We start from the raw sequence: 25,709 nt of genomic DNA on the forward strand, positions 1-25,709 counted from the left end.
GGTTTCCCCACTCCTCCACATGAAGCCAGCTGGGTGACCTTGAGCTAGTCACAGTTCTCTCTGAACCCTCTCAGCCCCACCTACCTCACAGGGTGTCTGTTGTGGGGAGGGGAAGGTGATTGTATGCCAGTTTGAGTCTCCCTTAAGTGGTAGAGAAAGTCAGCATATAAAAACCAAGTCGTCTTCTAAAATGGATTATACCACGTTTTAACAAACAGTCCCCGTTTTCTCGAGCAACTTTGGAGCAAAAGGTTCAGTTCCTCTTAGAGGATTCTGACCCTCAGCGTACTTAATTTTGTTGCTTGTTTTTTGGAAGCTGCAGAGAAGAGTCGAACGGAGGTGTTTTTAGAGATGAGTCTTGTTTAAGTCTTACAGTTTTATTGTTCAAGACCTCGGTCTGAGAACAGGGGGAAATGAGAGAGAATGTTTGCCTGTAGAGCTCGTATTCGGATTTGGGTTGTCTCATAACTGCTTTAGACAAACCACTTCCTATATTACACAGGCCTTACGGAACAATGACCCGGACTAGAATTAGCAAAGAGGAATGGATTAGGCCCTGTGGCCTCAGAAGAACGTGGCCTGGCTTGCTGCCGTAGGGTCTCTGATGGGGCAAAGCTGCTTATGTGGAGCAAAGCCTGCTCTTACCTAACCTGCGCCAACACCGCTCTCCCTTGTTTTCTCCAAAAGAGGGGAGCCAGAACCCATTCTGTTGCCCAAGAGAAACCTTTTAAGTCCCTCATAATTTTCGGGAGTGGTGGGGGGAGGCAGCAGAGAAGCAGGCACATGAGCCGTTACCCAAAACCGAATTTATACGCCGTCAACTATAGATACAGCATTCCCACGTACCCTCCAACATTTCACATATGCAAACGGGGAACCTTCTTGTAACTAGGGCTGCCAGCTCCGGGTTGGGAAATACCTGGTGGTTTGGGGGGGGGAGCTTGAGGAAGGCGGGGTTTGGGGAAAGGAGGGGCTTTAATAGGGTATGATGCCATAGAGCCCAGCTTCCAAAGCAGCCATTTTCTTCAGGGGAGCTGATTTCTGTTGCCTGGAGATCGGTTGCAGTAGTGGGAGATCTCCAGCTACCACCTGGAGGTTGGTAACCATACTTGTAACACACCGTATCATTCTCAGACCAAGAATTCCAGCCTGAGGCTCACTTCAGAAATGGCAATTGAGGGGTGAGAGGGAAGCAGACATTGACATTTTTTGTTATTGTGAATGCCCTGACACATGTGTGCATTAGGACACATTTCAACCAATGTGTTGAAATTAAATCAAAAGACAATAAATCAAAAGAGTTTTCGGCCAAACATTAGGAAGACCTTCGTGACAGTTAGAGAGATTCCTCAGTGGAACAGGTATTCCTCGGGAGGTGGTGGGCTCTCCTTCCCTGGAGGTTTTTAAGCAGAGGCTAGATGGTCCATCTGAATGCAAGGCTGATTCTATTACCTTGGGCAGATCATGAGAGGGAGGGCAGGAAGGGCTGCGTCAGTGTTTGGCTCTCGTGGCCCTTTCTTTCATGCCCAGGGTAATGTGGATAGCCACTTTGGGGGTCCGGAAGCAATTTTCCTCCAGGCCAAATTGGCCAGGGATCCTGGAGGATTTTTTTATGTCTATCTTCTGGGCACGGAGTAGGGGTCACTGGGGGTAAGGGGGAGAGGCAGTTGTGAATTTCCTGCATTGTGCAGGGGATTGGGCTAGATGACCCTGGTGGCCCCGTCCAACGGTACAATTCTATGATTCCAATTTAAAAAAAAAAAACGGTAACCACGCATTTATTTTAAAATCACATTTAAAGAAAAATCAGGGCTTGACAGAACAGCCCATTCTGAATAGCCCTCTCGACAGCAAAACCCTACGTGACCTCTTTGTCGGCGCACCATTACAGAAACCAGCAGACGAAACCCTCCTAAAGTGGAATGGCTTGGTGTAGGTTCTTGCACAGGTTGTGGGAGGTCGTCGTAGAAACCATGCAGATTTTACAGAGGAGAATGAAACTGCACGATAAGAGGATTCCTTAACAACAACTGGCAGAGCCGAGTTGGGGAGTGGATGTACACCTGGAGTGAAAGCGTGAGCAGTTATATAGCAGGAAGGGAAGATAGCATGAAGACAGATAGCAAGAAGCATGGTGTGGAGAGAGTGGACAGCTTTTCTCCCTCTCTCCCTCTCATAATACCAGAATGCAGGGTCATCTGCTGAAGCTGGAGGGGGAGAGATTCAAAACAGACAAAAGGAAGTATTTCTTCACACAATGCATAATTGAATTGTGGAACTCCCTGCCCCAGGATGTGGTGATGGTTGCCAACTTGGAAGGTTTCAAGAGCGGAGTGGACATGTTCATGGAGGAAAGGGTATACATGGCTACTAGTAAATATGGATACTAGTCATGATGCATCCCTATTCTCTCCAGGATCAGAGGAGCAGGCCTATTATCTTAGGCGCTGTGGAACACAGGCAGGACGGTGCTGCTGCAGTCGTCTTGTTTGTGGGCTTCCTGGAGGCAGTTCCGTGTTGCACGCCCTTTCTGCAGTACCGAGTTCAACTTGCCTTAGGTCATCATTGTGATGTGTGCTTCTTCACTCTGCGGTCCTGTGGTATGAAGTGGTAGGTGGGCGGGGGGAACGTCCACTGAACTGATGTCCTAACAACAGGGTAGGTTGATGCGGAGGGAAGGGGGGAGAAGAGCACTTCGCGGAGCTGCTGTTTTCAGCAGCAGCCTTATGTTATTATGACGCGTTGTTCCACCCTTAGCACAGCGTGCCTGCCAAGGAAGGATAAGGGGACAGGCGTCAACCGTTTATGACTTAGGAACCCAGAATTCTGCCTCCTGTCACCGTCAGCTGTGACTCTGGAGGCGAATCGTCACATCCGACTGGGGCGTCTCCATGCGGAGAGACAGAGCAGAGGATGACTCTTTTCCTGTTGTGGGCCAAAGGTTTTCACTTGAAGCCCTGCAATTAAAAAATAATAAATGGATAGCCTACTGCGGGGTGTGCATCGCGCCTCCCTCCCCAACTGGCTAAATGGGTGCATGGCGAATTGCTGGCTGTTCTCAAATATATGAAAAGGAAATTGAACGAAGGACGTGTCCACAAAACAAAGCTAAAATTTTCAAATAAGCATGACAGATGCTCCTCCCAGCTTAAAAACAGACCTTTGAAACTAGCAAATTGTATCAATTCACCATGAGGAGAATTAAGAAGAAGAAGGTGGGGTCTGATTCCCCACTCCTCCACATGAGCGGCGGACTCTCATCTGGTGAGCCGGGTTCAATTCCCCGCTCCTCCTCATGCAGCCTTGGACTAGTCACAGTTCTCTTCATACTCTCTCAGCCCCAACTACCTCGTAAGGTGTCTGCTGCGGGGAGAGGAAGGAAAGGCATGCCGTCCTCTGCATTTGGATTTACTGTGTCCGTGCACCTCTACATCCTGCTGTGGACGTTTTGTGATTGGCTTTGCCTTCCAACAGAGGCCCTTTTGTGACTGTGCCCTCCACCCTGGGTCAGAACTCCCACGGTGCCCACAGGCTCAAAAAGGTTGGGTACCCCTAACATAGCACATTAACAAAAGCCCATGATTTATTCCCTCTTTGTTCTTAGAAGAAAGCAAGAAAACAATGTAAAATATTTCGGCAGCCTGTAGCCAAACATACCTATAGCACAAGTAACAAAATTTAGAGCGTGGCTATATCATATAGGATGATGTGCCCCATATTTTTTCACCCTAGGCAGAACAAAAACATATTTTATTAATCCACCGAGGGGTCAAATAGACCCCAAGGTAAGTCATAGAAATAAAAAAAAAAACCCTTCATTGAGCACGAAACGCCAGCTGCAAAAAACTAAATCTATACTTCATTAAATATTTCCCTTTAGCAGTTCAGGAAGTCAGCAGAACTAAAGGCCACAGGGAAAATATATAAGAAAGTATAATTTTGTCAGTTTTACCCTATATGCCTTCCCCTCCCCAAATCCTGCCCTTCCCCAGTTCCATCCCCCAATCTCTAGGAATTTCCCAACTTTGAGTTGGCAGCCCTACTCCCAACACACTACCCACTACTGTACAGTAGCTTTCAAATGATGGTGGAGGGGCCGTGGCTCAGTGGTAGAGCCTCTGCTTGGCATGCAGAAGGTCCCAGGTTCAATCCCCGGCATCTCCAGTTAAAGGGACCAGGCAAGCAGGTGATGTGAAAGACCTTTGCCTGAGACCCTGGAGAGCTGCTGCCGGTCTGAGTAGACAATACTGACTTTGATGGACCGAGGGTCTGATTCAGTCTAAGGCAGCTTCATGTGTTCATGGTGTGATGGATATAGGAGTAAAAATATTCCATTGCTGTCTTCCGCTAGCAGCCACAGACTTCTTCGTTTAGTTTTGCATTCTCTCAATGATCCTTCCTAACCAGTTTTTTTAAAAACCTTTAGTATGTATTTTAAAGCCCTGATCTGGATAGCCCTGGCTAGCTTGATCTTGTCAGATCTCAGAAGCTAAAAAGGGTTGGGGCTGCTTAGTATTTGGATGGGCAAACTCCAACGAATACCAGGGTCATGACACAGAGGCAGGCAATGACAAACCACCTCCGAACGTCTCTTGCCTCGGAAACTCAACGGGGTCGCCATACGGCAGCTCTGACTTGTCGGCAGCCCCAAAAATGTATTTTAACTGGTTTTGCATGTATTCAAACTCTGTGGTTGTTGTTTTTTTAGAAAAGAGCTGGTAGCACCTTAAAGACTAACAATTTCTGGCAGGGTACGAGCTTTTGTGAGCCACCGCTCACTTCTTCAGAAAAGAGCAAGAGTCCTGTACCTCCTTAAAGACTAACAAAATTTCGGGCAGGGTATGAGCTTCTGTGTGCCGCAGCTCACTTCTTCAGAAACCGCTAGAATGTGAGTCCCTCTATCCTTAAGTAGAGAAGAGTGAATTAGACACACAATGGCAATGCACATGTCAAAAGCAAGTAAATGATATTAGCGGGCGTGATTGGATTAGGTGTGATATGCAGAAGTGTGATCTTTTTTTTACTATTAAAATTTAGTTACGTATGTTTCGGAGGGGTGTTGATTTTAATGGTTTTATTATGTAATTTTATTGTGTGTGTTTTAAATTGTTAGCAGCCTTGGTGGCCCTTCTAAAGGCAGAAAGGCAGGATATAAATTTTGTAGATAAAGAAAAAGACTCTTCTAGCATACCTGCTAATTCAGGGGCATCAGAGTCATTTGTTAGGAGGGCTGGATACGACATAAATAAGCAGAGGGCTCTAATTTGGAGAACTGGGTTTGATTCCCCACTCCTTCACATGAAGCCTGCTGGGTGACCTTGGGCTAGTCACAGTTCTCTCCGAACTCTCTCCGCCCCACCTACCTCACAGGGTGTCTCTTATGGGGAGGGGAAGGGAAAGCGATTGTCAGCCGGTTTGAGAGTCCTTAAAGGTAGAGAAAATCAGGCTGTAAAACCCAACTCTTCTTCTAATCCTTGTGTGCACGCTAAAAAAATATTGTGATTCCACTGTTCATCGTACTCTTTTCCCTCTTCCCTCTGTCTTTCCAACACAGAGGACATATATCTTCACCTTCCTACTGAGCTCCCGAGTCTTCATTCACCCCCATGAGCTCCTGGCAAAAGTGGGACAGATCTGCCTTAAACAGAAGCAGCAACTGGAGTCCGGAGTCGAGGCAGACAAGGTAGGGGATGATTATGGCTTCTCACTGGTTTAAAGCAGCAATGCAATTTCTTTTGGACCCCCTCAGTGAGATCTATGTAAGTTATTGGAGTGGAGGAGCTTTGGCTCAGTGGTAGAGCCTCTGCTTGGCATGATGCAGAAGGTCCCAGGTTCAATCCCCGGCAACTCCAGTTAAAAGGGCCAGGCAGTAGGTGATGTGAAAAACCTCTGCCTGAGACTGGAGAGCCACTCCTAGACTGAGTGGTGTAGTGGTTAAGAACGGTGGACTCTTAATCTGGAGAACCAAGTTCGATTCCCCTCCTCCACATGAGCAGCGGATTCTAATCTGGATAACTGGGTTTGATTCCCCACTCCTCCCCATGAAGCCAGCTGGGTGACCTCACAGTTCTTTCCAAACTCTCTCAGCCCCAACTACCTCACAAGCTGTGTGCTGTGGGGAGATTAGGGAAAATCGGGGAATAAAAACCAACCATTCTTCTTATTCTTCTTCAATACTGACTTTGATGGACTGATGGTTTGATTGAGTATAAGACAGCTTCATGTGTATTCATGTGTTCAGTTCAGACGTGGCACGAGCCACAACCCACACTGTACCAGTGACAGGATGTCAGGTCTGCTCTCTGCAGAGAGCAACAGACTGTGCATGTTTTGGTTTCGCCAGGTGCGGACCAATGTCAAGAACTGCTAATTGCCAAATTCCTCTCCTAGCTGTGGAAACTGACCTCGTAGGGAGGGTGATTGCCATGACTGCAACCACTACCTTGATATGTCCAGTGCTCTTCCATAAAGACCCCAGGCCATGCCTTCAGTTCCCATTCGTGCCAATTTACCTGTTAGCTCTGTATACCTGTAGGTTTTCTAATAAATCAACTCTCTTTTGGACTACTCGCCTGTGGATGTTGTTTGTGGGATTACTACAGGGACAAGTGCTCACATTTTGGCACGAAACCCTTCTCTACCTGTTACCTGCCTGGCTGGAGCCCCGGAGAGATCGCCGGGATCTCGGATTGGAGCAGGGAACGTGCTCTCCGAGTGACTTGCCTGTGGCTGGAGCCCCGGAGGGTTCGCCTGGGTCCCGGGTGGGAGTAAAAACAGTGCTTCCCGGGTAGAGGGTTCCTGGCAGGAGCCCTGGAGGGTCCTGAACCTTGGTACCTTCCGTTGGGACCGTCGGACGAATTCCCCAACGACCCTACTCTGCTGAATGACATTCTTGCTGAGGCGCTGCAGACTGATGCGGAGATCAATCGCCTAGTCGTACTTGTTCGGGTTCAGTGGCGTCGCCTTGCTGAAACAACCCCCTGGATGACCCACTTCGCTGATCAGAGGGCCCAGCACCACCTCCGGACACTGGACAGGTTGTTGGAGGAAGTTAGGCTGGCGCAGGAGGATTTAGCCACGTTGACCCGCTTGTTAGCGGGCTTAACAGTGCGTGAGATGCAACAGCAACCGGCGGCCCCGATCCGCCCCGTGTGTGACTCTCCCATGGCGGGATTATGGGAGGGGGAGGTCCCGATGTCACCGTTTCCGATCCCAACGTGTGCCTGAAAGAGGCACAGGATGTAGCGGCCTGGATGGCTTTACAGTTTGTGGGACTGACCTCGGCCACAATTAACCCCGGAGTTTGGGTCAGACGCAGCTACTCTGGCAGTCCAGGTTCAACCGTTGTTGGACCAAAATTCTTCTGAGCTCCTTCTGCTTCTGGAGCAAGAGGCCCTCCCGATCGTCACAACGGCGCTCGCCGTTAAGCTCGAGGCAGACCAAGCACTCTCCGATTGGAAGCGAGCCGAAGAACAGGTGCGAGCCGCAGATGCGGCTGCGGCTCAGGCGCTGGCTGATCTGGATAAGGCCAAGGAGCTGCGTTTGGCTAAAGCGGCCGCCGCTCGAAGCAGCGCGACAACGGCAGCGGACGTGCGTCCCAAGACAAGCACAGGGTTTGGATCAGTACCCTCCTTTTCCCCGACCTATGGCCCGCCTCAAGACGTGCAACGCACTCGTCGGCTCGCTGGTCGCTTGATCGAACCGGATTACTCGGATGAGGAGGACTTGTACTGTGAGGAGTCTCATTGGGCTACTGGTCTCCCAGTCAGCCAGGCCCGATGCACTGGGGGAACTGGGGACGTAATGCGTCTCTTACGGGGCCAAAACCGGGACTTGACTGATCGTGTGGCCCATCTGCGGGACCAAATGGAGCTCCTAATGCATGAAAACGAACGTTTACAGCGAGCTCAAAGGCCCCCGGTCCAACAGGTGCCAGGACATCCAACTCAGCCAGCTCCACGACCACAATTTCTGCCGCTGAGACCGCCAACTCTGCCCCCTCCGGGCCAACCAGGCCAGCCGCCTCTGGGACATCCGGCCCAGCCGGTCCCAGCAGCACCGGTTCTGCCACCCCCAGGACGACCGCTCTGCCGCCCCCAGGGCAACCGCCAGCGCTACCCCCAGCGCCCCCTCTTATGCAGTGGAAGCAACCATGGTTAAGGGTGACTTACGACGGCTCAGTTGAGGCTTTACCCTGTTTCCTACACCAAGTGGACAGTTACATGAGGAAACAGGGGCAGCACTTCCCCACTGAAGACAGCCAGGTACGTTTCGTTGCCTCACTATTGGTCGGAAAAGCTGCCGACTGGATGGTTCTCCAGTTCGACACTCGGGCCCGATCCATACGCTCACTCAACTATTTTATGAGTGCATTGCGGCGACGTTTTGAGGACCTCTTCCTGGGAGAGAAGGCCAAAGCAGCCCTCCTACAGCTTCGACAAGGCTCTACTAGGTGTGAGAGTTCGCAGACGAATTCCAAAGACTCGCCAGTAAAATAGTAGATTGGACTGAAGCTACCCGAATACATTATTTCCGGGAAGCCTTACACCCTGACATATTGAACTGGGCTTATATGCAACGAGACCCTGACACTCTGGAAGAATGGATTTTACTAGCAGAAGAAGTGGAAAGCCGCCACCAATTCATTTCGTTGGCCCGACGTTGAGCCAAGGAGGGGGGCCACCAAAAACTAAGGATGCAGCTCCGATTCCGCGGAGACCGACTCAACTCCCCCCCCCCCCGGGACCGAGAGTCTCGATTCCAAAGGGGAGCCTGTCTCGTTTTCCGGGGCCATGGGCCACTTTGCTGCCGCCTGCCCACTCCGACCGGATCAGTCGATTCCCTCTCAACCTGATGGGCCGCCCCGGAGTCGGGGGCGGACTCAGCGAACAGGCACCGCGGCCACCCGTAGTGCTGCACCGGGACGGACTGTGCCATCAGCGCTTCACGTCGGAGATGCACCCAGCGAACCTGCACCAACGGACCCATCGGGGTCCCGGATTACAAGTGCCCAGGGTGGGGACATTTCACCCTCTTCAGATGAGGACAGAAGCTGGGACCCCCCAGCTTTAAATCTTGAATCTCCTTTGGATCTGTCAAAAAACGGGCGGGGTCTGCGGTGAGTGGAGCGACACCGCGGACCCTCGCAGCTGTTCCTGCAAAACCCAAGGCTCCTGTAATGGTGAGTGAGATCGAAGATACTGTGTATGTGGACGTAGTGTTACAACACTATAAAAAAGGCCCCCAATTACATGTCAAAGCACTAATAGATTCCGGGTGTGCCCGCACCCTGATCAATGAAACCACTTTCAAAGCGCTCAAAGTCAAGTCAGAGACTCTGTCAGCTCCCATTCAATTTGCCCAAATGGATGGCAATGATTTCAAGGGTGGGCCAGTAGATTGTCGCACTCGCGGGGTAGCGATGAGCATTGGCCACCATTGGGAGCAAATAAACTTCACCATCGCCCCTTTCAGATACGACATGGTGTTGGGAATAAATTGGCTCAAAGGACACAGCCCATGTATTGACTGGGGAGCCAGGACTATAAAGTTCTCTGGTTCTAATTGCGACCAACACCGTCACGAGGTGGCTGTTATAACTCCATCAGCCTCGGCTTTAGTCTCTGACACCCCCTCTTCCTCCCCTCTGCCTGCTGAATATAAGGACGTTGCAGACGTTTTTGATGTACAGGAATGTGAGGTACTACCCCCCCACCGCAAGACGGACTGTGCTATTGAGGTGGTGGGGGATGGGAAACTACCTAAGAGTAAGATTTACCCCATGAGCGCTTCCGAACGTACAGTGCTAAGTGAGTTCTTGGATAAGAACTTGGCTCGAGGTTTCATACAACCATCTACCGCCCCTTCTTCGGCCCCCGCTTTCTTTGTGCGCAAGAAAACGGGTGACTTGCGGTTATGCATCGACTTTCGGAAACTCAATGCGGTTACCCAGTCCAATGCCTACCCCATTCCTCTGATCTCGGATCCCTTGGGGCAACTAAAAGAGGGACGTATCTTCACTAAATTAGACTTGGTGGAAGCCTATTACAGAATCAGAATTCAAGATACAGATGTACCCCTAACAGCCTTTTCCAGTTGCTTTGGCATGTATGAATTCTTAGTTATGCCTTTCGGATTAAAAGGGGCCCCGGGGGTCTTCATGCAATTCATTAATGAGATCCTACATGACTAATTATATAAAGGAGTGGTGGTTTACTTGGATGACATTCTCATTTACTCTAAAACTATGGACGAACACGTTACCCTGGTGAGGGAAGTATTGCAATGTCTCAGAGACAATCAGCTCTATGCTAAGGTGTCCAAATGCGAATTTCACCAGAAACAGTTAACTTTTTTGGGCTATATAATTTCACATCACGGTCTCACCATGGACCCTGAGAAGGTACAGTCTGTAACCAATTGGGAACCACCCTCAATCCGCAAACAGGTTCAACAATTCCTTGGATTCGCTAATTTCTACAGAGGGTTCATCCCCAACTTCGCTCAAGTTGCACTCCCCATCATTGATCTCCTTAAAACTAAGGGAAATGCAGCCACGTTGCCCTCGGCTAGAATCACTTGGACGACCCAGTGCCAAACCGCTTTCGATACTCTCAAGCTACTGTTTACCTCCGAACCGGTGTTGAAACACCCTGATCCTGAGCAAATGTTTATAGTCCAGGTTGACGCCTCGGACGTGGCAATGGGGGGTGCGCTTCTACAGCGAGGGAGGGACGGTCTTCTGCATCCATGCACTTACTTCTCTAAGAAGTTCGCGCAGTCTCAGCGCAACTGGCCGATCTGGGAAAAAGAAGCGGCCGCCGTCCAACATGCCCTCACGGTGTGGAGACAGTTTTTAGAAGGTTCTAAAGTCCCTTTTGAGGTGTGGAGCGATCACAAAAATTTGGAGGCGCTCACGGGGGCCCGTAAACTGTCCGCGAAACAAGTACGCTGGGCAGACTTCTTTGCTCAGTTCCGCTTCGTATTAAAACATGTACCAGGGAAGCAGAATGTCCTGGCGGATGCTCTATCCAGACTGCCCCAATACCCTACCAAGGTTGAACGCCCCACGGAGTCCCTGTTCACTCCTACCCAGAGAGGTTTGCTGCCCACTCTGGCGGTTCAGACCCGATCACGAGCCCGGCTCCCGCCACAGTCTTCGCATGGTGGGGGGGGACTCCAAACCGGACCACATCGGGGCCCGACCGCTCCACCCCCCTCGCCTCCTTCACCAGCTCTGCCTGCGCCCAGCCACCCGGGTGATCCAACCCTCCGACACCCCTCGGAGACACCAGCTGCGCCTCCCGCAGTGCAGCCCACCAGCGCGGTTCCCACGTTGCCGGATGGGGTGGATCTAACAGACTCCTTTATGAACTCTCTTCGTTCCGGATGCCAAGCTGAACTCTCTGCGCAGTATAGGTCTCAGCTCAAGAGCGCATTTTGACGGTTCGGAGGGCAGGCCCTTTTTAAATATCACTCAAACTTATTAAAGGGCAACCTCCATTATCCATGTTTTTTAGATCAAAGCTCCCCTTGAACCTAACGCATCTGTTTCCTATCTGTTCCGTTCCTTCTCAAGCAGGGCTGTCTCACATCATATACTTACTGTTGCCTACCATCATACAGGGCCTGGAGTTCTGGAGTTACAACTGATCTCCAGACTACAGAGTTCAGTCATCCTAGAGAAAATGGCAGCTTCAAAGGATAGACTGTGATATACCATAGATTTAGGGGTGCCAGCCTCCAGGTGGGACCTACAGAACCCCCAGAATTCATCACCTCCAGACTAGAGAGATCAGGCCCCCTGGAGAAAATAGATGCTTTGGAGGGTGGGGCTCTGTGGCGTTGTATCTCACTGACGTCTACCGGATCGAGACCGTGGTTTTTCCAGTAATTTCTGTTGACCAAAACTTACACTGCTACACAACAGCTGAAGCTAATAGACAGAGACCGCATCCTCTGTGATAAGGTATCTGCGGAGGCCAGTTATAAAATCAAAAACTGGCAAGCCAGCATGTGAACAAGAACCTTGGCAGGAAGCCGTCTTCTGTGGTTATGCACTAATGCTTATCGTTCCTGCAGCGGTGACTGCTAGCTGCTACCCAAATCTCATTTTTTTAAAAAACTTCATTCCACAACAGGCAAATGCGCAGCTTAAACACAAACCTAAGTCTCTCTTCAGATCCACTTGGGAGGTTTCCCTCGTTTGTTTGAAAAGAAGGGCCTCAGTATTTTTTCCAAACAGCCAGTGAGCTGCTGATCCTGCCAAAAACGATGGAAGTTAAACTCGACAAGGGTATAAAATAAGGGGATGGGGGTGGGAATGCAGCTGGTATTGGTACATAGGGAACAATTAGGATGTCATATTGAGCTAGAATCAAGGTCCTTGGCTGAAATGGTGGAATGGCAGATTCTGCCCCACAAGGAGCTCTACTGCACACACACCAAGCATTCGAGCCAAGGAGGGCAGTTCATCTTCTGAGTCGTCCACTGCCAGGAGGATCTAGGGATGCTAGCCTCCAAGAGAGCCAGCGTGGTGTGGTGGTTAAGAGCAGTGGACTCTAATCTGGAGAACTGGGTTTGGTTCCTCACTCCTCCACGTGAGCGGTGGACTCTAATCTGGTGAACCGGGTTGGTTTCCCCACTCTTCCCCATGAAGCCAGCCGGGTGACCTTGGGCTAGTCACAATTCTCTCCAAACTCTCAGCCCCACCTACCTCACAAGGTGCCTGTTGTGGGGAGAGAAAGGGAAGGCTGGTTTGAGTCTCCTTAAAGGTGGAGAAAAGCAGAGTATAAAAACCAACTCTTCTTCTTCTTCGAGTGGGATCTGGGGGTCCCCTGGAATTACAGCTCCTCTCCAGACTACAGAGATCAGTTCCCTTGGAGAAAGTGCATGTTTTGGAGGGTGGATTCTATGCCATTCTACCCCACTGAGGGCCCTGACCTCGCTGGGCTCCACCCCCAAATCTCTAGGAGTTCCCCAACCTGGATTTGGCAACCCTTTTCCCCCATTGGTGACCAAAGGGCCTGGCAACCGTAGACCCATCTGTCCTGTGGCTAAAACCACCCCAGCCTATCCATTTGTTTCTTAAGACAGCTGACCTCACTGAGTTAAATGACATCGCCATTGTTTGGCTGCCCTCATGACTATATCCAAAGATTAAGGCCTGGCCAAGGGAGAAGAAGAAGAGTTGGTTTTTGTATGCCGACTTTTTCTACCACTTAAGGAAGAATCAAACCGACTTGCAATCACCTTCCCTTCCTTCCCCACAACAGACACCCTGTGGGGTAGGTGGGGCTGAGAAAACTGCAACTAGCCCAAGGTCACCCAGCTGCCTTCGTGTGTAGGAGTGGGGAAACCAACCTGGTTCATTAGATTAGCATCCACCACTCATGTGGAGGAATGGGGAATCAAACCCGGTTCTCCAGATTAGAGTCCATCACTCCAAACCACAGTTCTTAACCACCATACCATGCTAGTGATGCTTTCTAGCAAACACTGGATTTCCAGAAGAAGTCCCTACCTCATCAGGGCAACCAGGTGTCTTCTATAATATTCGGAATTCCCAAAAGTGAGTAGATCATTGCCTATAGATATCCAGCATTTGCCTAGAAGTGTAAGTGAATGATCCTGTTGTTTCACTATATAAGACTCACGTTCCTTGAATCTCTGTGTTGTTTCCACCCAAAAGCTAGCAAAACAGGCTGCCAACTTGGAAGGCTTGAAGAAGGGAGTGGACACGTTCATGGAGGTTAGGGCTATCCATGGCTATAGTCAAAATGAATACTAGTCATGATGTGTACCTATTCTCTCCAGTCTCAGAGGAGCATGCCTATTAGATTAGGGGCTGTGGAACGTAGGCAGGATAAATGCTGCTGCCGTTATGTTTGTGGGCTTCCTAGAGGCATCTGGTTGGCCACTGCGTGAACAGACTGCTGGACTGGATGGGCCTGGGTCTGATCCAGCATGGCTTTCCTTATGTTCTTAAAATGAGGAAAGCTGTATGCATGGGTGAACCAGGGATTTGAGGTGGAGAAAGCAGAGGGTAACTGGGCACAACCCCTTCAATGTGGAGGGATGGCACAAGGTAGGGTTGCCAGCTGTGGAATGGGAAATTACTGGAGATTTGGAGGTGGAGGGAGATGTTTGGGGAAGGGAGGGACCTCAGCGTGATATAATGCCATAGCGCCCACCATCAAAAGCATCCATTTTCTCCGGGGCAACTGATCTCTGTAACTTGGAGATGTTGTCATTCTGGAAGATCTCCAGCCCTCACCTGGAGGTTGGCAACCCTAGGTAAGCCCTCCCTCATGCTCCCTCCATGTATTGTGCTTGCCTCGGATCGACTTTCAGGGGGCTAGATTTAACCCTGGGGTTGCCAGTTGCAGATTGTAGATTCCGCCTTTGCCCTCTGGAAGAGCAGATATGCCTTTGCCATCCTTTAGCGACTCCTTCCTGGAATTTCTGCCTCATGTGACAGAATTGTAAATTCACATCCCCAACCAAATTGCTACATCTCTTGCAGATGGCTCTTGAGCAAGTTGTTAAAAATTGATCTGAAGCCACTGCTGGGTTAGGAAAAGAAAATGTGGCGCAGGAGACTAGAGTCTGCTTATTTTGTGCAGACTATTTGCTTGTAAGGAGCCCTGTGACACAGAGTGGTAAACTGCAGCACTGCAGTCAAAAGCTCTGCTCACAACCTGAGTTCGATCCCGACGGAAGTCGGTTTCAGGTAGCTGGCTCAAGGTTGACTCAGCCTTCCATCCTTCCAAGGTTGGAAAATGAGTACCCGGCTTGCTGGGGGTAAAGGAGAGATGACTGGGGAAGGCACTGGCAAACCACCCCGTAGACATAGTCTGCCTAGTAAACGTCGGGATGTGACGTCACCCCGATGTTTTACTCGCTTGTAGAGGAACGCTGTCCCAAGTCACCTTCCTCATTCCCTTAAAGGGGAACAATGGATTGTATTGGAATCCCCCTCGAGCATTGCAGATTTCCAGGCCAAAGGGAAAATCACAGAAGGAACAAGACCCTTCCCAGGTTCGCGGCGGAGGAGTTATGGGGTTGGGAGGAAACTTTTATTTTTCAGCTGATGCAGAACAACACAGGAAATCGCTTCTCCTCCTCGCTCTACAAAGAGCGCCGTTTCCTTTCCTGCTCCAAGCAAAAATTAAAGCATTTCCCTTCACTGTGAACTAATTAAATGTCATTTGTCCGCACCAATATACACAGGGAGGAAGGGAGAAGAACGGCAATATCAGCAACAACCACAACAGGCCCATTAGAAGTATAGCATAATATCGTCCATGGCCAAGGAACATTTAGGAAGTCCCCACCTTCCAAAGCATGGGTGGAACAAGGGTGACTCATTAATGAGGGAAGGCCTTTCCCATCCCTCTTCAATAACGCCCCGCTGGAAATTGCTGCAGCTTCCTTTTTTCTGACTGTCGAAATTGGACTCGGCCAACCATTAGCGTGGAGATGTCCACACAAAAAACTATATCTCTTTCTTGTATATGGGGTGCGGTGGTTAAGAGCAGTGGTTTGGAGCGGTGGACTCTGATCTGGAGAACCGGATTTGATTCCCCACTCCTCCACATGAAGACAGCTGGGTGACCTTGGGATAGTCACAGCTCTCTTAGAACTCTCTCAGCCCCACCTACCTCACAGTATGTCTGTTGTGGGGAGGGGAAGGGAAGGTGATTGTAAGCCGGTTTGAGTCTCCCTTAAGTGGTAGAGAAAGTTGGCATATAAAAACCAACTCTTCTTCTCCTCCTCCACCACCACCACCACCACCACCACCGGAATGCAAGAATGCTATTGTGACACGGGCACAGAATCCACGACAGATTCAGAATGCTGGGAGGGGGATCTTGATGGGCATTAGCTGCCAGGATGGTATCGCCGAGACGAGGCTAAATAATTTGTGTCCTTTATTGGTTTCTTTCAAAGTCCCGGTTGGGACAGGTAATGGTTGCCAACCTCCAGGTAGGGCCTGGAGAACACCTGGCACGACAACTGGTCTCCAGACAACAGAAATAAGTTCCTATGGAGAAAACGGCTGCTTTGGGAGGTGTACTCTACAGCATTATACATTATACCCCTTTGAGTAGGGTTGCCAGGTTCCCCCCCCCCCAAACCACTGGCAGGGGGTGTAGGGTAGGATTGCCAGATCCAGACTGGGAAATGCCTGAAGATTTGGGGATGGATTTTGGGGAGGACAGGGACCTCAGCGGGGTACAATACCATAGAGTCCACCTTCCAGAGGATCAATTTTCTCCAGGAAAGCTGATCCCAGTAGTCTGGAGATGAGGTGTCATTTCGGGGGATCTCCAGGTCCCACCTGGAGGCTGGCATCCCTACTGCTGAGGTCCCTCCCCAAACCCTACTTCTTCAAATCTCCAGGAATTTCCCAACTCAAAGCTGGCCACCCTAGACTCAGGGGTGCTAGTTTTGACATTTAAAATCCTACAGGGCCTTTGTCCAGAAGAAGAAGAGTTAGTTTTTATATGCCGACTTTCTCTACCACTTAAGGGAGAATCAAACTGGCTTCCAATAACCTTCCCCTCCCCACAACAGACACCCTGTGAGGTAGGTGGGGCTGTGAGAGTGTGACTAGCCCAAGGTCACCCAGCTGGCTTCATGTGGAGGAGTGGGGAAACCAACCCGGTTCACCAGATTAGCCTCTGCCGCTCATGTGGAGGGGTGGGGAATCAAACCCGGTTCTCCAGATCAGACTCCACCGCTCCAAACCACCGCTCTTAACCACTATGCCATGCTGCACAGGGCATCCAAGGAAAGATTTCTTCCCCTTCAATGGTATTATGATTTTGAGAGGAGGCCTTTTGAAGGGCATCCTGACATTCACAGAGGAATGGAGGAACCCTTGGAGATCTCAGGCCAGTTTTTCATGACACCACCGTGGTGTAGTGGTTAAGAGTGGAGCACTCTAATCTGGTGGACCGGGTTGGTTTCCCCACTCCTCCCCATGAAGCCTGCTGGGTGACTTTGGGCCAGTCACAGTTCTCTCTGAACTCTCTCAGCCCCACCTACTCTTTGCTTTGATTGTGGGATCCTGCATGGTGCGGGGGAGGTAGTTGTTAGTTTCCTGCATTGGGCAGGGGGTTGGACTAGATGACCCTGGTGGTCCCTTCAAACTCTTATGATTCTATGATTCTACTCACAGGGTGCCTGTTGTGGGGAGAGGAAGGGAGGGTGATTGTAAGCCGGTTTGAGACTCCTTAAAGGGTATAGAAAAGCGGGGTATAAAAACCAACTCCTTCCTCCTCCTCCCCCTCCCCTGCTGAGAGTCTTGCAAGCCTTAAAAAATCAGCCCAAATCTTTCTTTTGTGGGTTTCCAGAGTAAATTTTGCTACGTGTTTTCTGGCTTCTCTGCTGTTTTGTACATTGGGACTGTACGAAAACTGTTGATGGCAGGCCACTGCTTAGAACAGGCATTTCCCTATTTCTGACACGCAATAAGAAACGCTTCTTCTGTGATGTCCCCCGTGATGAGGGTGCCTCATCTAAAAGCAAAGAAAACATTGTTTTCCTCCAAGAAACGTTGCTTTCATATGCAAATATATGCAGAACTTATTAACTGAGCAACTAAAATTTCTGTCATTGTGTGACAGCCGCAGTTTGTGCTAAATTCTATAAAGCCACTTTTCGATTGAGCATTGGAAGGTATGAAAATAAAGAGGTACGAGCCAGAGATTTTTACACCCCATTGTTAGTGTGGGGAAAATAAAACGCATTGTGCCAGCTTTCTGGCGCAAAATATTCCAACTTTATGAAAGGTATTTCCTCACCAGTTTTTTTGCTGTTAGGGTTGCCGACCTCCGGGTAGGGCCTGGAGATCTCCCAGAATTACAACTGATCCGTTTCCCTGGAGAAAATGGCTGCTTTGGAAGGTGGACTCTAGGGCATTGTATTCTGCTGAGGTCCCTCCCTTCCCCAAACCCCACCCTCCTCAGGCTTCACCCACAAATCTCCAGGAATTTCCCAACCCAGAGGTGGCCACCCTGTTTGCTGGGCCCATGTGCACAGTAAAACATTTAAAGTGCCATCCTACACAGGTCTCTGCTCAACAATTCTGTTCAGGTCCATCCAGAGGGGCTTACTGCTAAGAAAATGTTCTGTGGAGAGTGCTGTAAAAACACCCCCCTTGTTCCCCTTGTGGATCCGACCAATGCAAAGTCATATTGCCTTGATCGTTTCAAGTTTTTTTTTAATTTTAATCTTACAAATAACAAATACAAAATTGGACATAACATTGACACAACACACGATTCAACACAGAATCTTGTGTACCTCCCTTAAACCAACATCTACTATCGGTTAAAATATATTCAGTTCTACCATCACTTCAAGGCTATACTTATTAATGATTGAGAATCTAGCGGAAGTAGATCTATACATAAAAAAGAAAACGTTTTGGTTATATCTTACTTGTGGTTTTTGTATGTTTATATTAATCTCTGTGCATTTTCATTTAAATTACGTCTACATATAATCTATGCGTTTTCATTTTAATTACATGCCTGCATATTCTCAACTGGCGTGTTATTTAGTTGCGAGCTGTATGATCTTGCTTGTTTACTCTCTTAACATAAACAAGAAACTACATTTTTGCATATTCATAGTAAAAATTTCCATTTTCTTTGCAGTTCTTCCACTGGTCATTTATTCAACAAGTGTGCCAGTTTAGCCATCTCTACTGCATACTCTGCCACTTTCTCTTGCCAACTGTCTGTTTCGGGAGTTTCTTCTTGTTTCCACTTTATTGTTAGAGTAACTCTGGCTGCTGTTATCATATATCTGAATACTTCTCTTTTGTGTTTTTCAGTGTCAGGTGGTAATAGGCCCAATAGCATGATCACATTGCCTTGATGATGATGCTCTAAGCATTGGTATGCACCTTCTGTTTTTTTTTAACAATTGCAAAAGAACAGGGGGGAAAGCAGTCCTGCAAGTTGTAGTCCAGAGCAACAACTTCTAACTTTTGATTCAACCACTTGCTGAGGGTGTTTGAAGGGCCACCCGGTTTCCCAGAGAACTCAGAGTCGAGGAAGGTCTCCGGGGCCCTTATTAACCGCTCTGTGTTCTTCCCTAGGCAAAGCTCAAGTCCTTTGCTGCAAAGATCATCCAGCTCCTGAAGGAATGGACCGAAACCTTTCCCTATGACTTCCAGGATGAGAAATCGATGAAAGAGCTGAAGGAGATTGCTCACAGGATCACGCAGTGCGACGAGGTAGGGGAGGGAAACTTGGAAGGCTTGAAGAGGGGAGTGGACATGCTCATGGAGAAGAGGGCTATCCTTGGCTACTAGTCAAAATGGATACTAGTCATGATGCATCCCTATTCTCTTCAGGATCAGAGGAGCATGCCCATTATATTAGGAGCTGTGGAACACAGGCAGGACAATACTGCTGCAGTCGTCTTGCTTGTGGGCTTCCTAGAGGCACCTAGTTGGCCACTGTGTGAACAGACTGCTGGACCTGATGGGCCTTGGTCTGATCCAGCAGGGCTTTCCTTAAGTTCTTATGAAGCATCCCTATTCTCTCCAGGATCAGAGGAGCATGCCTATTAAATGAGGTGCTGGGGAACACAGGCAGGATAATGCTGCTGCCGTTGTCTTGCTTGTGGGCTTCCTAGAGGCACCTGGTTGGCCACTGTGTGAACAGACTGCTAGACTTGATGGGCCTGGGTCTGATCCAGCAGGGCTTTTCTTGCGTTCTTATGAAAAACAAAACACGTGCAGGTGAAAGACCCATGCCATCCTATACTTTATCTTGTCAGGTGGAGAGCATTTATTGGATATATGTTCTCTAGGCAACCACGAATCACAGCTGCTGAAGCTATGACCACCCTACCATGTCCTCAGAAGGTACCATGTGATCACAAGGGTTTGCCTGTCAACTTTTCAGGGTCTCCCGACTGTTTTCTTGAAACACTTGAACAGAAAACACAACCTCTACCTCCATTTCTCATGAGGCCTGGTTGCCTCTGGCAAGCAGTCGCTGGTGGGGGAATTCACTCGGCTCTGAAATCTGGTCTAGGCTTTAATCCTGGGGAAAGACGCCCTTGGCTGGTTTCTAAGTCGCCCTCCCCTTTATGGGGCCCATTTCAACCTAAACTAAGGTAATATAGGATAGCTGCTAGGGCAGTATTGATTTCCAGAAGAGAAGAGGAAGAGTTGGTTTTTATAACCTGCTTTTCTCTACCTTTAAGGAGTCTCAAACCAGCTTACAATCGCCTTCCCTTCCTATCCCCACCACAGACACCTTGTGAGGTAGGTGGGGCTAAGAGAGTTTGGAGAGAAATGTGACTAGCCCAAGGTCACCCAGCAGGCTTCATGTGTAGGAGTGGAGAATCGAACCCAGTTCTCCAGATTAGAGTCTGCTGCTCATGTGGAGGAGTGGGGAATCAAACCCGGTTCTCCAGATTAGAGTCCCCTGCTCCAAACCACCACTCTTAACCACTATACAATGCGAATGAAACAGGCTGGTATCCAAAGGGTCATGTGGGGCACACCACAAACATGTAGGATCTTTTTAGCTTTGCCCTTTAACACAGTCTCAGAGGGTAGCTCATATTGGGCCTTCCAGTAGAACAGCTAGAATCGAGTCCAGTAGCACCTTAGAGACTAAGAAGATGGGGGGGGGGTGAGCTTTCAAGAAGCACCTCTCCCTTCGTCAGATACCTTCTAACACAGGGGTGATGAACTCATTTGTTACGTGGGCCAGATATATGTCAATCTGTTGGGCCAGGCCGTACCTCGTCAGCCAGATCGGGGGGGGGGGGGAGCTGACTCACAGGCCAGATCCGGCCCGCTGGCCGTAAGTTTGATACCCCTGCTGTAATATGATGTGAAGAGTCTCCTTTCAGACTAGAGAGCTAATACTAAGAACCTAAAAGCTGAGCTGAGAATTGTAACACAATACTGATATTATTTATTTTTAAATTAAAAAAATAATAATACTGATATTTGTTATACAGTGTACACTAAATTAAAAACACTGGGCCTTAAATATACAGGCTGATCAATTAATAGAATATATAAAAATAGATATTAATTTCCCAACATAGTTGACAATAAAAAAAATCAATGTAAATGACCAGTAAACAACCCAAACGAGTTTCGGCCTATGTGCCCTTCTTCAGTGGTCATATATACATTTACCTATTTTAGAAACATCCCGAAATACATGTACATATAAAGGTATGCTGTAAAGTGATGACCTGAATAGGAGGGAGTGGGGAAGAAAAGAAAAATAAGGTAATTTTTTTTTATTGCTCATCAATATACCTTCGTTAGACCGAATTAAAATCTGGCAATTGATAATCAAAATGTTACTTTTTACCTTCCATACTGTGTGGTCCCATTGTCACCTGTTGTTGCAAAACATGGAATTTTCACCATTTAAATTGGCTCACACAGAGGTCTAAATTTCAAAAGATATGCAAGGTTTTAATCACAATTCCAAAATTTAAACGTTTCCCCACAAAAAAAAAAAAAAAACTTTTTCTGAGGCCAGTACTACTAATACTACCTTCCCCATGGCTGGGGTGGGTTGGGGTCGAAGCTCAATAAAATAAAAACACAAATAAACAAGGAGGAGGCTCAGAGCGGTTCCTGGCATGGTGTCGCCAAGAGAGGCCTGCCAAGTTTCAGTCTGACCCCCATGCTGTTTACCAGCATATGATGGCACCGCTGCTACTTTCCCGAAGGCGAGAGGATGGGATTTAAAATTATTTGAGTATTGTTTGCACGGGGCGTGTACGCACGCACATGCAGATCTTTATCTTACCAGCAAACCTTTTAATGTTCTTTAATGTTCAGCTTTAAGGAAATGCCCGACCTGGAGAAAAATCACGAGGAGAGCAACTGGGGTCATTAAGGGGTTGAAGCACCTTCCCTATGAGGAAAGTCTGCAGTGTCTGGGACTTTTCAGCTTAGAAAAGAGACAACTAAGAGGGGGCATGATAGAGGTTTATACAGTGATGCGTGGTGTGGAGAGAGGAGCCAGCGTCCAGTAGCACCTTAAAGACTCACAAAATTTCTGGCAGGATAGGAGCTTTCATGAATCACAGCTCACTTCTTCCGATACCTGAAGAAGATGCAGCGTGGAGAGAGTTGACTAAGAGAACATTTTTCTCCCTCTCCCTCTGAGTACACTGAACCATCAGAAAGCAAATTGGCATGCTGCTGAGGGCCTGTGAGTAATGTCTGCATGCTGGCTCAAAAAGTCTTTTTCGGGCCAGTCCGGATTTCGGATGTCCAGATAAGGGATACACAACCTGTAATGGGATTCTCTGCCCGCAGTCTAAAACAGTGTCAAGATGACCACCTCTGCTGTGCTTGTACATCTGGCCACACATTACTCTCATCACAATTTTGTTCTTGACCAGTGACAGAATGTGCATTTTGTTGTGGTGTAGTGGTTAAGAGCGGTGGTTTGGAGTGGTGGATTCTGATCTGGAGAACAGGGTTTGATTCCCCACATCTCCACATGAGCAGCAGAGGCTAATCTGGTGAACTGGATTTGTTTCCCTTCTCCTACACACGAAGCCAGCTGGGTGACCTTGGGCAAGTCACAGCTCTCTCAGCCCCACCCACCTCACAGGGTGTCTGTTGTGGGGAGGGGAGGTGATTGTAAGCCAGTTTGAGTCTCCCTTAAGTGGTAGAGAAAGTCAGCATATAAAAACCAACTCTTCTTCTTCTTCCTCTTCTTCCTCTACCAATGTTGAAGATGAAGGAGAGATGCTAACCAGTTTTCTCTGTGGCACTGTTCCGCCTGTTGCTCTCGCTCTCTTTTTTTGCGCTCGGATCTCTGTGTTCTAGTAACGTACCAAACAGCATAACAGATCAAAAGAGAAAGATTTTCTGCTAGCCCAATCTGTTCTTCATGTTTAAAAAAATGTTAGCAGACAAGTGCTAGAAGTCATCACGTGGCATTATTTATTTGGCCTGGAGAACTGTGAGATGTCACGGAATTTTGCCAGACTAAGCAAAGATGTAAAGTGTACCAGAGATCAGAGGAGCCAGGTGGAAGAGACAGCCAGGTGCATCACCTAAGAAGTTCATGTCAGTCTCAGCCCCATAAGGAAGACCAAAGAACGATCAAGGGGGACGGGCATGCCTACGCAAGAAGCGTGACTAGGAGCCCCAGGATTTGTGACTGCGTTTGAGGTCAGCATTGAGCAACGCCCCAAATTAGCATCTAGATCAGCAAGTCAGAATTGCTGCTTGCTTACTCATGGGAGTGTAACCTTGTGAGGCACTGCTTATTTATTTATTTAAAACGTTTTTATGCTGTCTTTCCGTCCTACCACGGTCCCAACCAGAGCCAGCATGGTGTAGTGGTTAAGAGCAGTGGTTTGGTGGGCTCTGATCTGGAGAATTTGGTTTGATTCCCCACTCCTCCACATGAGTGGCGGAGGCTAATCTGGTGAGCTGGATTTGTTTCCCCACTCCTCCACATAAATCAAGCTGAGTGACCTTGGGCTAGTCACAGCTCTCTCACCCTCACCTGCCTCACAGGGCGTCTGTTGTGGGGAGGGGAAGGGAAGGTGATTGTAAGCTGGTTAAGTGATAAAGTCAGCATATAAAATCCAACTCTGCTTCTTCTTTTTCAAAGGCAGCGAGCATAAAAATATTTGAACAATTAAAAACATTTAAAATTAAAAGAGTTGGTTTTTAGACCCCAATTTTCTCTACCTACTAAGGAGAATCAAACTGGCTTACAATCGTCTTCCCTTCCCATCCCCACAACAGGCACCTTGTGAGGTTGGTGGGGATGAGAGAGTTCGGAGAGAACTGTGACTAGCCCAAGGTCACCCAACTGGATTCATGTGGAGGAGTGGGGAAACAAATCCAGCTCACCAGATTAGCCTCCTCCGCTCATGTGGAGGAGTGGGGAATCAAACCCAGTTCTCCAGATCAGAGCCCACCGCTCTTAACCACTACTCCACACTAACTTTCAGGCATAAATCTGTTAAAATAAATAATAATTCAGTTAAACAAACTAGGAGGGCTAGTCTGCCAAACGAAACAAAAAAGTCTTCACCCGCTGGCAGAAGAGAGATGAATCTCCTTGGAGAGGGAGCTTCAAAATTTTGGTGCCATGAACAGAAAGGCCCTTTCTTGGGTTGCCCCAAGAACCTCAGATGGTGTGGGCAACCAAAGCAATCTAGAACACCTAATAAATGCCTGTGTTTGATGAGCGATCGAGAATTTACTAAACCGGCAAAAAACTAAACGAAACAAAAAACCCACCTTCTTTTTTGATGCATTAGGAAAACGGGACTGTCAAGAAAATCATCAGCCAGATGACCCAGAACCTGCTGGGGACCCTCTCTGTCCGCAACCAGTACCAGGAGATCCGAGAGAAGTTCCGCCAACCCGTGACTGACAAAGGCGCCGTCCTTAAAACAAAGCCCCAGTCATCGCAGAAAGACATCCTGAGTGTTTGCTGCGACCCGCTGGTTCTCGCGCAGCAGCTCACGCACATTGAACTGGTGAGGGATCTTCAGTTGCCTGTTCTCTTGATGCCCCAGTCAAGGATTTGGTGGCAAACGATGCTTTGTCTGTGTCCCCTTTGAGTCACATCCCAATATCTGGGGGGAAACAAGGCTAGAACTTCAGGGGATAGAGGAGGAAGGGAACATGGCAGCTACAAAGGGGACAGCTCCTATAGAGGAGGAAGGTGTCTCGGCTGCAGAACTTAGGGTTACCAACCTCCAGGTGGGACCTGGAGATCTCCTGGAATTACAACTGGTATCCAGATGACACATCCATTCCCCTGGAGGAAATAGCATCTTTGGAGGATGGACTTGATTGCTGTGCATTATTATTATTATTATTATTATTATATTTATATTTATACCCCACTCTCAATTTTCTGGCCAAGGAAAGGGGAGCTCTTTCCTCTCCCCAAAGTCCATCTGTGGGGGCATCTGCTGAAATTGGAGGGTGAGAGATTTAAAAACAGATAAAAGGCAGTATTTATTTACACAACGCATAGTTAAATTGTGGAACTCCCTGCCCCAGGATGTGGTGATGGCTGCCAATATGGAAAGCTTTAAGAGGGGAGTGGACATGTTCATGGAGTAAAGGGGTATTCATTGGCTACTGGTCAAAATGGATGCTGGTCATGATGCATACCTATTCTCTCCAGGATCAGAGGAGCAGGCCTATTATATTAGGTGTCATGGAACACAGGCAGGAGAATGCTGCTGCAGATATCTTGTTTGTGGGCTTCCCAGAGGCACCTGGTTGGCCACTGTGTGAACAGACTGCTGGACTTGATGGGCCTGGGTCTGATCCAGCATGGGCTTTCCTTATGTTCTTATGTTCCACCCTTCCCAGACTCTTCCCCCTCCCCAAAAAAAGGAAATCTCCAGGAATTTCCCCAGGCAGGGTTTGGCAACCCTACCAGAACTACATAAAACTCAGCTTCCTGCTTCTTCAGCGTACACTAGAGCGTATTCTAAAACTTCTGTTCCTGACCTGGAATACATCAAAGTTGGGGAGAGGAGTTGTCAAAGAGACTGCTGTAAATCTGCTGCCCATAAAACTTTGCTAATCGTTTCATTCCTCCTGTAAGCTATTTGTATTCCCTGTGACCACCAATACGGTACAGGTCTTGTGGCACCCTTCTCATGTTTCAAGACGCTTCTCTCACAGCTAGGCTCATACAATGAGC

At 48.5% G+C, this 25,709-nt stretch overlaps 1 protein-coding gene across 1 annotated transcript in view; it reads left to right on the forward strand.

The window, feature by feature from the left end:
* The window catches only part of RASGEF1A (RasGEF domain family member 1A), a 334,730-nt gene that overhangs the window by 282,971 nt on the left and 26,050 nt on the right, over positions 1-25,709 (forward strand). The window contains exons 4-6 of the mRNA XM_056849705.1: positions 5,555-5,683; positions 19,115-19,252; positions 24,301-24,522. Coding sequence (XP_056705683.1) covers positions 5,555-5,683; positions 19,115-19,252; positions 24,301-24,522 — 489 coding nt within the window. The remainder of the gene's footprint in view (positions 1-5,554; positions 5,684-19,114; positions 19,253-24,300; positions 24,523-25,709) is intronic.

Source organism: Euleptes europaea, chromosome 5, assembly GCF_029931775.1.
Source record: "Euleptes europaea isolate rEulEur1 chromosome 5, rEulEur1.hap1, whole genome shotgun sequence".
Taxonomy (NCBI): domain Eukaryota; kingdom Metazoa; phylum Chordata; class Lepidosauria; order Squamata; family Sphaerodactylidae; genus Euleptes; species Euleptes europaea.